Source organism: Athene cunicularia (genome assembly GCF_003259725.1).
Source record: "Athene cunicularia isolate RWA chromosome 3 unlocalized genomic scaffold, athCun1 chr3_part1, whole genome shotgun sequence".
In the NCBI taxonomy this organism is placed as follows: Eukaryota; Metazoa; Chordata; class Aves; order Strigiformes; family Strigidae; genus Athene; species Athene cunicularia.
This window is the reverse complement of record NW_020799097.1, coordinates 22,494,210-22,507,784: the sequence shown is the minus strand read 5'-3', so window position 1 is coordinate 22,507,784 and position 13,575 is coordinate 22,494,210. Positions and strand designations below refer to the sequence as shown.

The window sequence follows — 13,575 nt, the reverse complement described above, 5'->3', positions numbered from 1 at the left end:
GAATCTTTTTTTTAAGTAGTCTGGAGGAAACAGCGTATCAGCATTAATTTTTCCAAAGTTACTCAGTACTTGAATTTGCTCTGAGGTAGGGGAATTATCCAGCACAGACTTGCCACTGCGTAATTAACAACGCATGAATGGAATGTCCAAACAGCTATGAGCAGATATGTTGCATAAGTATAATAAATTAAATAAAGGTAAAATATGTTACCTTCCATTCTTTCATCGCATGTAGTTCTTCTCTATCAAGAAGTGGCAGAGAAGCTCTACTGTTAATACTAACTGTACCTTAACTTAAACAAGGCACAGATTCAGATGGTTATTGCTAAAATACATTATTTAACATTAACTGTATAGCTTTCTTATACATTCTCACAACATCCTCATGACAAAGATGAAGGTTTACCATTTTTTTCCCTCTTTGTCTACATGAGGATAGATACAAACAAATTTGTGGCATCTACTTGTCAAAACCATAGAAAATCTAGTTGACAAGAATAAAATTGAAATTGATAATTCAACGTATGCACCTGAAAATGGAAAGAAACCCACGCAGCTTTAAAAACTACGGCTATATTTGTTAGGACAACAAACAGATAAGAGAAAAAATTCACATGGTGAATCTGTGGACCCAGTTCAGGATTTTAGAATCATTATGCAAAAATTCATTTATTTTTTTTTATGATGTGTCAAAGGGTCCTGCATCCAGCAGGAGCTTCGTCCTCACTACAAGCCACAGAAACTCACCTATCTACCCACTGTCTGAAGGTACTGGCAAATGCTGCTCATCCCTTCTAAGCAGACACCATGGGTAGCCAGTGTATATGCATGACAAAAAAACCCTCAACTATTACAAAAAAAAATCCTATGTTTCCTTCCTTTAATTGTTATGTGTATTTGTGGTTGTACTTGGGCCTATAATCCTCACTTAGTTTCCACCTACAAAATGACTCACTGAAATTATCTAGAAAGTGAACTAAAGTGTATTGTTAGTTCATTTTACTACATTTTAAAGTGTAATTATTAAAATTTATATTCACTGATATTCCCTTTATTAATGTGTTTAACAGAGTTAGCAATGATAAAGTAAAAAAACACGCAAGTTCCAACAGTGTCAGCCAAAGCTTTTTGAGATAACAGGCAAAAAGCATCTGCTGATGCATGATCAGGTAGAGCAGAATCACAATTTATGTTAAATAAATTTAACATCAGCCTATTAAGGAGTGACATGTCTGAAAATAAGAATGTGATATAGTTCTACATGTCACAAAGAGCTTTGCAGAGAAAAAAACCTGAATTCTGGAATTGTACTGAACTACACCACTCAGAATTTTTATCAGAGTATCCCACACACTGACATACTACACAAAGTTGGAGCCGTTGCTTAATTATTAGCTGGCTTTGAAAAATTCAGTCCCTGCTCAAGTGGAAATATTAATTCCTTAGGGATGACTCTTCCCCCAAAGAACTACATTGCTTTGGAGATGGATTATTCAATTGCGACAGTTTCACACTAACTGTCACTAAACAAAACAAAGCTAAATTCAGGGTCCTGACCACATGGATTAGTAGAAAGACAGAAAAGGCATTTTTGCCAACTATAACCTCAGTGACATTTCAGAGAATAAATAAAACTGTCAATAATGTTGGCCAAAAATCTAACCCACTAAAAGCTGATTTCACAACTTTCTGCTTCTCTCACATGCCCAGTTTCCTAGGTAGTACCTAGTAACAGACCTCTATCTGTGGCAGTGTCTAAGCTAGAGAGCGAGAATTTTTGGTCTGGGATGGCAATTCCCAGATTTCTAGAGTTATGGCTGAATAAAACTAACATAAATTCCCTTTCATACTTAAATGGCTTCATGTAGGGATTAAGTTCTGTGTGAACAGTAAAGAAAATGTCCTGTAAACAAAAATGTATATTATTTATTTATAAATATATACATATATCAATGTGTATTACAGAATGTAAGTCTATAAGTAATAATGTCCTATGTAAGCGAGAGATCAACAATTTATGGGAAGTCACTATCTATGCAAACTATACTAGCAACTTTACTGAAATAAGAACAGCTGTACCAAGTTCAACCACAGGTCTCCATAACCTATTTCTCTGTAGATTTGTGCTTTGGGGTGATCAGAACAAGCATATGATTCTTCTCTAAGAAGTCTCCCAGCATCCAACTACCAAAAGGCAAATCCTTTTAAGACTTAAAATATGCAATAACAAGCACTACAGAAAGGTGTGTTTACAGGAAATCAAACAGGGAAAGAAAGAGCCACATGCAATATCTCTTAGAGAGAGCGTAAACACAGAAGGCAATGACACAGTGTCTTTGTAGATCCTACCTTTGTGCCCTCTGAAACTTGAGCTATACCAGTGGCCATACAGCTACCAGCATACAGCAGGCAAGGGGCACCAAGTGCTACATTTACGGAACCAGCTCCATAGTCTAGCATACATAACACTCTTCCATAAGTCTCTGTGCTCTGACCACACAGGGGGATTCAGCTGTGCATGCTTCCCATGGGAATGTAGCATCAGAACTGCAGCATCAGAAGGTGGTCCTTCAGCTAAAGCCCTCAGCAGACATTGCCCAGATTAAGTATGCTTGGTGGAAGCAGCATTGCTCTAACTTACCCCTCTCTGTCCTCTCAATTCAGACTCCAAACTAGTCCTGGCATTTGAGACACTCATCCAAATATCCCAACTGTGCCACAGACTTCACTTGTTTTTTCTCTACAGAGCACCATGTGCATGAACACTTGAGGTTGCCAAAGAACGTAATAACGGTGTGATGATACAGTTCACACAGTGTTGTCTTAGAAAACACATATTTGCAGATTTGGACTGTAAGGACCAATTGTTCCCAAGGTTTCTTCCAATCATACTCTTGCAATACCAGCAAGCAAAGTCCAAAAACAAGGCAGGGTAGATGACAGGAGCTCATGTTTCACCAAAATACCACTGGGAGCAAGTCTTAAGGTGATATGGAGAAAGGGAGTGTTGGAGAAATAAAACCACTTTTGGAAATATAATGAAATTGCTACAATAAAATTGGCTTTAAACCCCAAACTATTTCAATTACCTTCTGGTGGTGGGGGAGGAAATTCCTCTGTGTCCATCCTAGTATATCCACTGCACCTTTAGGAGACTGAGAAACCCTGCAGAAATGAAGGAAACATGTTTTGTAGATTAACATAATTTCTAAATACTGAGACACTCCTTTTCAATTTGGCCAGGCTCATACCTATTAGCTAATACCATTATGGAAAGAGGAAATGTGCCTGGTTTCTTGCTTCAAAATACATCTAGTCCAAATTTTTATGTACACAGCCCTCAGTATTGAAGCCAGTTATTTTAATGATCTCAATAAGCCAGCTGAAGAAAGATGAAGTTTTCAAACTATTTGGTACTCTGCAGCTCCCACTGTGACGATCACAAGCAGATTACTAAAACATGTTATTTCAGTGCCTGTTTGGAGTATATATTCTGTTTCAAAATCTTCATGAAGAGGAGAGAGATAAAAATTCTAGGAAGCTCATCAGTCTTAATGATGCTTTTCTCCGTTTGTCAATCAGAAATCACAAGTTTTAACTATATACTTTATACAAAGTTGCTTTGCTTTTCTCTTTTTTGTCAGTCTTAAAAACTCCGCATGATCCCCTTTACTTTCACCTCTCCTGAAGACAGTGAAGTAAGCAAGCTGTCTCATGAGTGCCTTCTCTTTCCTCCTCTTTTCTCAAATGCCGTTGATCTCATGTTTTGAGGAAAAGATAAAGCTACAAAGCATTTCCATACTTTGGTCCTGATCACACACTGGGAGAAAGCAAAGCCCAGAACCCACAAGAGAAATTTTCCTTCCTTCCCCATAACAATACTCAATAGTGATATTCCAGTATTATGTGGAAGGAAAAACTGGACCTGTTGTGCTGAGCAATGCACACAGTCTGCCCCAAACCTGTTTTCAATCTAATTCAAGAGACAGTACACCAAAAAGATAGGCTTCAGAATAAGGGTGAAGAGGAAAAAATAAGTTTCCAAAAGCCACACAAGACAGTGGAAGAACCAATGCTGAATTTTCTGTCCTACTCTTGAGTAGCCTATAGATGTTAATCTCAGAAGCTACCATTTCTACTGGCAACAGCACACAAAACAGCCCAGGCTCCTTGAAAGTCTCCATAGCTGAAGTATGAAAAAAGTAAGTTGAAGGAGATAGTGAAATTCAAGGTATGGTGGAGAAATAATAAACTAAATGAATTGGGATACAGAGGTCAAATCAATTGCTGCTTACAGAACAGGTGGCAGTGAATGGAAGGAAGTGCCTCAAAAAAAGGTTCCAACCTTAGGAGGTACCAGGCAATTGATCTCCCTGACATCGGGTATGCAAGGGCAAATCATCAGGACAGACATGCCAGGAAGGATAAAAACTCTGGTAGCACAAGATCCTCATATAATGAGACAATTCATAACAGCTTGCATTTTCTAAGCATACAAAATTCCCTTTTAAATCGTCTTAAGCTTTGTTAATTCTTAATCAAATCCTAGACAAAACCAAATAGCTTCAAAACCAAGGCTCAGAAAGGATTCATCCACATATACAACATGTCTGTAACACAGAAAATATGCCATTATGTGCTTTCACTATACAATGTCGCTTCTAAAGCTTCTCTCTCTACAATTTATAGCTGCAGAGCTCAAAGGCGTGTTCCTGCTTATAACTGACTGGAATGCATCTCGCCACACCAAAATTGTCAGCCAAAATGAGGGAAAATTATGATTTGAAGAAAAGGTTATTTTATTTTATTCTTTTAAAGTTGATTCATCACTGGAACGCAGATTTTCAAGTGTGAAACACTTGAATAACCAGCAAATCACTGAAATTTAGTCTCAGCACCTCTTCCAAATACATCTTTAAGAGAGGAGCTAAAAGGTCTTCAGAATATTTTTTTTTCAGTTAAATGTATGATGCAAGTTTTTAAACACCTGTGGAAGTTAACTTCGACAATGATTTTTAAAATCAGTTTCTTCCTCAAATACTAACAATATGCAGAAATGAGCTATGGAAGTTTTCAGCTTGCTTTCCATTTTCATACATCTTACAGTGACATGCTTCAAATTACATAAGAATTATGTCAAGGAAAGACACAGACCCAGTGTTAGAGTGCTAGCCACTGACCTGCTTGCTCCCATCTGAACAGTGCAGTTATTCATAGGAAGAAAGATACACTTTCTCACTTAAGAATGCCTTAAGGGTTGACTTATACATTGCATTAATTCATCTTGAAGTTCCACAGATTTTTCTCTACTTTTTAGATGCTGAGAAAAACATTGCAGCAGCAAAGTGAGCTTGTGTATTGTACATTCCAGTAATACCCTCCATAACAATAAAATAATTTCCATGTTATGTAGCAGACATCACGTTCATGAATGACCTCTAACTGCACCATACTTCAAAGAGTTTTTCACTCTTCTATTGAGAGGGGAACTAACTCAAGTCAAAGATATTTAAATCAAGATTAAGCCATACGATTTAATTTGACTCTACAGGTGTATTCAAACAATACTCATGGAAATCACAGCTCAAATTAAGCTGAAATGGACCTCTGAATATTCTCTCATACACTCAGGACAGGTGTCTTCAAAATTAGATCCAGTTGCTCAGGGCTTTTCCCACCCAAGTTCTGAAATCCTCTCAAGGTGGAGGTTTCACCACCTCCCTGGTAGCCAACAACTCCGGGAAAGTTTTTCCCTTATTCCCAACTGGAATTACCCTTGCAGCAGCTTGCAGGTGTTGCCTCTCATTCTCCTGCTGGACACCTCTGAAAAAAGTCTGGCTCTGTCTTCTTTCCAACCTCACCTTAGTGAGCACAAGACTGTAATTCAATGCCCCTCAGTCCTTTCTTAAAACGACACAAACCCGGTTACCTCAGCCTCTTCTGACCTGTTCCTACCACCAACCATGGCAGTGGCCTTCACTGGACTTGCTCCAGTTTGCCAGTCCCTCACCTGTACTGGGGCCCCACAATAAACACTGAATTCCAGATGCAACATCATGACCACTGAGTAGATGTTATTTAGTGTAACATAAAATTATTTAAGAAATTCAACAGCTATGTGCTTTTAAGACACAGAATATTAAAATTCTGTTCCAAATGTATTTAAAAACTGCAAATCAAAAAATAACCTATTAAACATGAAGCATATGATCTATTATATTCATGTGTATTGCATTATAAAATTATGAATCAAATAACTGAACTGCCCTGACATACTGGATGTGACACAGAGGTTATAAGAATACGGAGCTTTTTTCCATATAAAATTGATTTCTCAAATGTAGTATAGCCTCTACTTAATGATTTAAACTGCTCCCTTCCAGGCTCCACAGCAATCACAGAAACACGGGGACAGAAAGAAGCTCTTGAAGTCACCTAACCCAAAGTGTAAGATTTCTCATGGGCTTCCACATGTCTGACTAATTTACCTGATTCAGTGTTTATCACCTTCTTGGCTTCAGATGTGGGGGGAGGTAGCAGTGGCTGGTGTGGATCACAGTGGTGGTCTATAGACTGCCTCCCTTCCACCTCTTCCCACACATTTCCCCTGTATAACCAATATAGAACAGATGCAGGGACAGAAGCCAAGGAGCTCCCAGACACTTATGAAAGGCTGGTGACCCACTCTGGCCAAAATAATGGCCCTCGCTTCCCCCGTCTCCTTTCTGATGTTTTAATCTGGTCCCTTCCTGTCAAACTGTTAGGAGGAACAGGTAACTCTTACATGTATTTACAGACTGGAAGAGGAAAGGCAGCTTTTCAACTCTGTAAATTCCCAGTTTAATTTATAACAGCTTGGTCACTGAACTAATCTGAGAAAATCCCAAATACTCCAAGCCTGAGACTACTGCTGTTAAAAACAACAACAACAACAAAATTAAAAAAACACAAACAAACAAAAAAAAAACACACACAAAACCCCACAAACCCAACTATTTGTAGCAGGGTAGCATGCTTTTATTCCAGCTGTTTAGCCATTAACTTCACAAGTTTGGCTTTAAAAATCATCAATAAGCATTGCTGAATGCATCCATTTGAAAGAAAAAATATCAGATTCTTTAATACACTGCAATATATTCAGGTTCTCACCAAGTTTGTATTGATTTCTAAATTTTAAATAGATATTTAAGAGGAAAAAAAAATTAAAATACCACATTACAATCAGATGTTCCTCGACAATGTTTCTCATGCAGAGAATTCCCACAGAGTCAAAGCCGTCAGATCTCAAATGGCACTCGCACAGAAAGCAGAATCAGATGAGTGTGAAATGATGCCCAAGGAAGCATCCCAACACTTATTTTAAATTTTCCACCAAGAGAACTCACCTTTGACCATGAAAGCTGGTACGTAAGGAAGTGGGAGTCCGCAATGTTCCACAGCAGACCTTACAATCTCAGAGTTCTAACACGTGTATAATAAGAGGCTGGTGGCCTGGCATCCGTGAGACTGAAATTCTGATTCCACAGCAAATGGCAGTTTTAGAAAAGAAAATAAAGACACCTTTATACCTGTCCAAAGACTACAGAAGAAAGTTAGTGTTCTTCTCTGTGACTCAGTTTCCCTTTTCATTACCTCTGGTAACTCCTTCTGCCTCCAGGACTAGGTTTCTCAGCTACAGCTGTGCAACAGATTTTGTTTGATAGTTTCCTCTAATTGTGGAATAAACAACAGACCACCACTTCTCAGCTACAGGAATACAATACTGATCAACATCTGAATTTCTACTTTATTGAAACTATTTTCCCAAATCCATTACTTGTACAATAGTCACTAGGTAACAGAAGTGGGACCAGTGCAAACTCTGCCAAAACTATGAGGCAGCACAGCGTTCAGACCAGGGGGCACACACTGTCAAGTTTTCCAGCTCTATCACCCTGTGAACTGCAAAGACAACATATCTTCTCTTTAAGAAGGCGTGTGCACTATAACTGCAGCGACATCAGGATTCTTCATTCTTAACACTGCAGAAAGAATGAGTCAGCGAGCATTTTTTAATAGAAAACAGAAAAGATGAAACAAGGAGACCGATTTCCAAGAAGCTCATAGAGAAAGCTTAGTGCAGGCAAGCTGAGAAAGCCTGAAAGTCTAACAATTAAATACAATTTAAAGAAAAATAAAAAATAAAAACTGTGAAGACAAAGCCCGTGAATGTCTAAAATCTTCATGTCCACATCACCTACTGACTACTGCTGCATAACGCCCCATTGAGTCTTTTTCCACCTATAGCTACAGAACTCCTGCTGGAAAGTAAATCTTGCTGAAATTTGATATATAGACTATTTTGGGAGTGCAGAGAAGCAAGGAGAGAAAAGAACACAGAAGGAAGGTTCATTTCCTTTTTTCCCCCTACACCTCAAGATGGCTCTGTTACACATAAAAAAAATAAAAAATGATAGCACACAAGGCTAAAACAGAAGCACATACTGTAGAAAATTTTTTTAAGAGATGTTTTTATACTACAGTGGGTGTGAATGAAACAGGCATTTGACATCACATGCTGTAAGCCATAGAAGGCTGTATCAAGACTAGACTGTTATTTCTTTTAACGTATATTTGGTTTTATTAATAGCTAACAGTCCTGTACTGTACCAATTTTATTCTTAAATTTATCAAAGATAATCACCTAAATCATAAGCAATAGAATAACAAGGAACTGTGTAGGTTCAAGTAGAAAATAAGTATGAAGGCCAGTTCCCGGCTCAGTTCAAGTCAGGGAAAATTCTATTACCAGCTGCCATGCAAACAAGGTCAGATCCACAGAGATGCACATTTTTAAAGACTGCATGCAGAATCCACTTCCCCAAAAGCTACTTTGCTTCTTTTTCTGCCACCCTTTCTTGCACCAACCAGCATCTTGCTCAAAGCTAGAGAACAACATGGCAGCAAGTCCTGAACAAGCAGCAATCTTCAGGGACACACTGAGAACATGACTGAAGATTGGTTTTCTGATCCTTGTTCTTAAAGGATATTATTTACAACATTTCTGCACCTTGAGCAGATTCCTGCCCAATACATCATCTGAAGAAGGAGAAAAGAGGAAGAAAGCAAAGACTACATTTGCAGATTTGTCTGAGGGCTCCTATCCACAATGCAAGCAGAAAGCACTATGGATTTTAAAAATATTTATGTTCTTTCCCTCTACAGATTATTACTGCAAGGCAAAATACATAATCACTGATTGATAGACTCATTCAGGTTGGCAGGTACCTTAGAAGGTCATGTAGTCCATCCTGCAGCTCAAAGCCAGGTCAGCTGTCAGGTGAGATGAGGCTGCTTTATCTACCGAGATCCTGAAAATCTCCAAAGACAGAGACTGCACAACCTTGCCAAGCAACCTGTTCTTCTACTTGGTTGTCCTCCTAAAGAAAAACATTGCCCTAATATCTAGTTAGAATCACTCTTACTTCGATTTATGACCATTGCCTGTTGTCCTGACATTATCTTGATAACCTGCCAGCAAGTGGGGGCAGGCAGCCATTAGGCACCCCAAAGCATCTCTTCTCCAGGCTGAACAAGCCCAGCTCCCTCAGCCTCTCCTCCAGGGCAGTGCTACAACTCCCTGACATCGTGGTGGCTTTGTGCTGAACTTGCTCTAGTTTATCCACATCTTTCTTGCACTGGGGCACGGTGGGGTGAGGTGTGGTGTGGTGACAAAAGCTGGATGCAATACTCCAGGTGTGGTCTGACAAGGGCTGAGTGAAGGGGAACCCTTCCCCTCAGAGGAGCTCTTCCCTCCCATGTGCACAATGTTGCCCTCATCGTTGCTGAATTTCATACAGTTCCTGCCAGCCAGGTCCTCCAACCTGCCCAGGTTCTTCTAAATGACAGTCCTGATTTCAAGCACATCCACTTCCCCAATCTCGTGCCACCTGAAAACTTCATGAGCAAAGGCTTGTTGACTTCCAAGTCATGCATAACACTAAATAGAATACATCTTCTGACAGACAGCTAGGGTACTCCACTGGCTACGACCCTTCAAGTAAGTTATAACCAACTAGCTATCTCCAAACCCAACCATCTCATCAGTTTTTCACCCATCTAGTAGTACACCCACTCAGATCAACGACATTCTGTAAAAGACCTTGCTGAAACCAACATGAACATATGTTTTATTAAGCCCAGTAGTACTATACTTAATTTACAGATGGGAAAGACAAAACCTACAAATATTTAAGGAATGTGAGGGTGTATGGGTAAAAAGAAACCAGGGAAGGCAACAGGTTCCCAAACATGCACAGAGGAAACCTGACATAGTAAATAAGCCTTTGCTCCTACCTTTTGCACTGGCAACTGTTTGAATACCCAAAAGAAGAAGAGGGTCATCACCTTGCATTTTGGAAGCCATCCTGGAAGTCAAGTGTACCATAACAAATCACAAGCATCCAAAGAACTTAAAGTGAATGCCGGTGTCACATACTTTTAGTCAGGACTGAATTTTTTTGTTGTTCTGTGCCACACAAACTAGAGGACTTTGTCACTCGTTCAAGACCATGATCTTCCATGTCACATGCACAGACAAAATAAAAATATATGAATACTAAGAGCATTTTACTTAATTTGATTACAATCAAGCAACTTCATCCAGAAAAAGTAATCTTATTTCTGAAATTCGCTCTTGTAAATTTAATTCAAACTAGCCCCTTCTGATACTGGAGATCAAGTATTAACTTAATTGGAAATATCCTCAGCAAGACTTCTATTTCTAAGTCAGAAAAGATCCTAGCATGCTGCACAACACTTCAGTTGTGATGTAAAGCTACATATGGTTTAGTTTAATACATATAATTATAATGCACATATTAGCATCATTATGCACTTTATAAATGGTTTTGTGATTTAAAAGTGCACCACAACAGTAATTTACACCAGTAATTCTGACCATCCTCACGTGCAAAAACCAGTATTTTTCTCACAAATACCCTCACCTGAAACCTATTTTGATTGCCCAGTAAATCAAGTTCTTAGCTTCAATTAAAAAAAAAAAAAAAAAAAGAGGCGGGCAAAGACTTTTATTTTTTTTATGGACATGGTTGATAAAGTACAATTTTCCCCTCCAGTTGTAGTTCATCTGCACATCCACTGCAAAAGCAGAAAGTCCTGGTCAAGCTTGAATTAAATCTACGAGTCCTAGTTTTACAAGGCATAGACTGTCTTTCAAGGTACTGATGACAATTGGTAAAAATTTCCATCAGAAGCTCTTTCCAATGATACAAACGAAATGATACACTGAACTGAATATTCAGTTTCCATTGCTTTCTGCAAACCTAGTCCTGAGACAGACACTTTTCAGAAACATTTACAGTTCTTTGGGTACTACTGTCCTTGAAAAAGTAACCACTGTGTTTCTCATTGAGAACAATCCATTACATCTGATCATTACAAAAGTGTCCAGTTAAACAAATTTATTTTACCTGAAGAATTTAAGAATATAAATACAGACTCTTATTTCTATGTTTCTAAAATAACTATTTGGAATAAAATATGGAAATACATTTCTAATCAGAGTAATCATGCATGCTTTAGGAAAATAGCACAATTTTCACTGATTTTCTTGTTATAACACCATATTATTCAAATAAACCAGAAATTTGATAATGCAGCCACTAAATCAATTAAAGTAAGAAAGAAAAATAGTAATAGCACCTGCACAAAACAGCCCTCATCTTCAAAAAATGTATAATGGAAGGCAGTTTTCTGTGGAAGTTTAAGTTCTGCATCTAGTCCTAACATCAGTGATCTTCACTCTTTCCTTGATTTGGAAATGATCAAGTAGACCTCTTCTACACCTTCTATAGTTCAAACTCAAAGTTTTTAAGACTCAAATTAGTCCATGGTTTGCAACAACATTAAATACTACATATAAAATTCTAAAAGAACACTGAGGATGAGACACTGAATGCTTTAGAAAGGTGAAAAAGATAAAGTCAAGAGTCATAAGCTCAAGACTCACTGTGGTCCTAGCAGGAAACCTAAATATTGCCATCTACTCCCCAATAACTTATGATCCCTTTTTACAGATGAGGAAATAATGTTCATCCCCTTTCTTGAAATTTCCAAGATATATATCCTGTATCTCTAAGGAAAAAAAAAACTCAAATGATTTCTGTAATATTTTTGAGAGCATTTCAAGAAAAGAGATTATAGAACAGAAACAAGAGTGAATGTTTGACCTTGAGCCTGGATCCTAATAGTTCTTATTCATGGTTCAGTCCCAAGTAACAAGTATTGTACAGTACAGTAAGTCACTGAAACAGATTTTCCCAAGATAATGCTCCTATTCAGCACTATGAAAGTAGAACAATTTATTTTGCTCTGGTTAACTGCTTCACCCACGCATTTGACATTAAGCTTCAGGCTTCCTGACTGAGCAGCAAACATGTAGGACATGAATCAATGTTGTGCAGTTATGCATCACTTCCCACAGTCTTGCTTATTCAGACAATTCAGAATAAAATATAAGTCAAGTTTTTGATCTGAAAACACAATTTGAGAATATATTTTTCAAATCTTGTTTATCATTACCTGTCATCACTCCCTTAAAAACAAATTGTACTTTTACATGTCCCTGGTTTCAAAATAACCTGAAGCATTCTGGTTTGAGTAATTCAGATTATCTACTGTAAGAAAATGTCCAAGTCACTTAAATGAAAGATGTTAAATGTTAATAGTGCAGATGCTATAGAAAGATGCTAATAATGCAGCAGTTTCCTTCCACAGGTATGTGACAAACCTTGAGCCCCAAGATTCTGCTCTCTGCAAACCACATATGCATACAACATTAGTGAGAAAGATGTATCTGAAAACAGAAAGAGTATTAAGACATAGTTGTACAGGTCCACGGTGAGAATTTTGGTTTATCTTGTTCGTGTACCTCCCCTCTTATTATAAAGAACACCTCACCCTCATAACATGCCTTCAGTCTCCCTAATTCTCAAGCTTCAGTTTTTGAATACCTGATAACTTTCAAGCATCCAGGCTTGTAGTTTTTCCACTCTTTAAACTATTCCTAGATTTAAAAATGAATTTACCAATATTAATTTTCTACCAACAGATGTAATAACAAGAAAAACTTTGTATAAATAGAAAGAGGAGTGAAAAAAAATATCTGCAATTAATGCTGATTTTAACAAAAGAAGGTCTTGGATATGAAAAATGCCTCCCTCACACATTGTAGGATATACACAAAATGAAAGACTAATTCATAACACTATCAATGAAGCCCCATTATAACACAGAGAATGTTAAAAAAGTAAGACTCATTTGACAACTGTTTAATTTAAATCCACTGTAACTCCAAAGGAAGTTTCTCGAAGGGGCAACTGCTACACTAGATATTACACAAGAAGCACTCAAGGATACTATGGCTTTTTGAGCTGCAAGTGCATGGCCATCAGTAAGCTGAATTTATGGAAAGAGTTTCAAAAACGCTTTTAAATTTGAGGCCCTCAGACCTCGTGAGATGTCTTCCACAGTTCTAAACTAAAACTGTAAAATGGAAAGACATAAAGAAAAAGC

At 37.9% G+C, this 13,575-nt stretch overlaps 1 protein-coding gene across 2 annotated transcripts in view; it reads right to left on the bottom strand.

Annotated features, from left to right (window-relative positions):
• The window catches only part of ARHGEF10 (Rho guanine nucleotide exchange factor 10), a 105,210-nt gene extending 97,180 nt beyond the window's left edge, over positions 1-8,030 (bottom strand). Inside the window, exons 1-2 of one of the 2 annotated variants that reach the window (XM_026845317.1) lie at positions 7,959-8,030; positions 3,090-3,165 (exon numbers count right to left, since the gene is read on the bottom strand). In XM_026845317.1, coding sequence (XP_026701118.1) covers positions 3,090-3,126 — 37 coding nt within the window. In that variant the 5' untranslated portion in view covers positions 3,127-3,165; positions 7,959-8,030. Of the gene's footprint in view, positions 1-3,089; positions 3,166-7,385; positions 7,508-7,958 lie in introns of those variants that run through there. The other variant, XM_026845316.1, reaches the window with a different exon arrangement.
• Between the last annotated feature and the right edge of the window lie 5,545 nt (positions 8,031-13,575).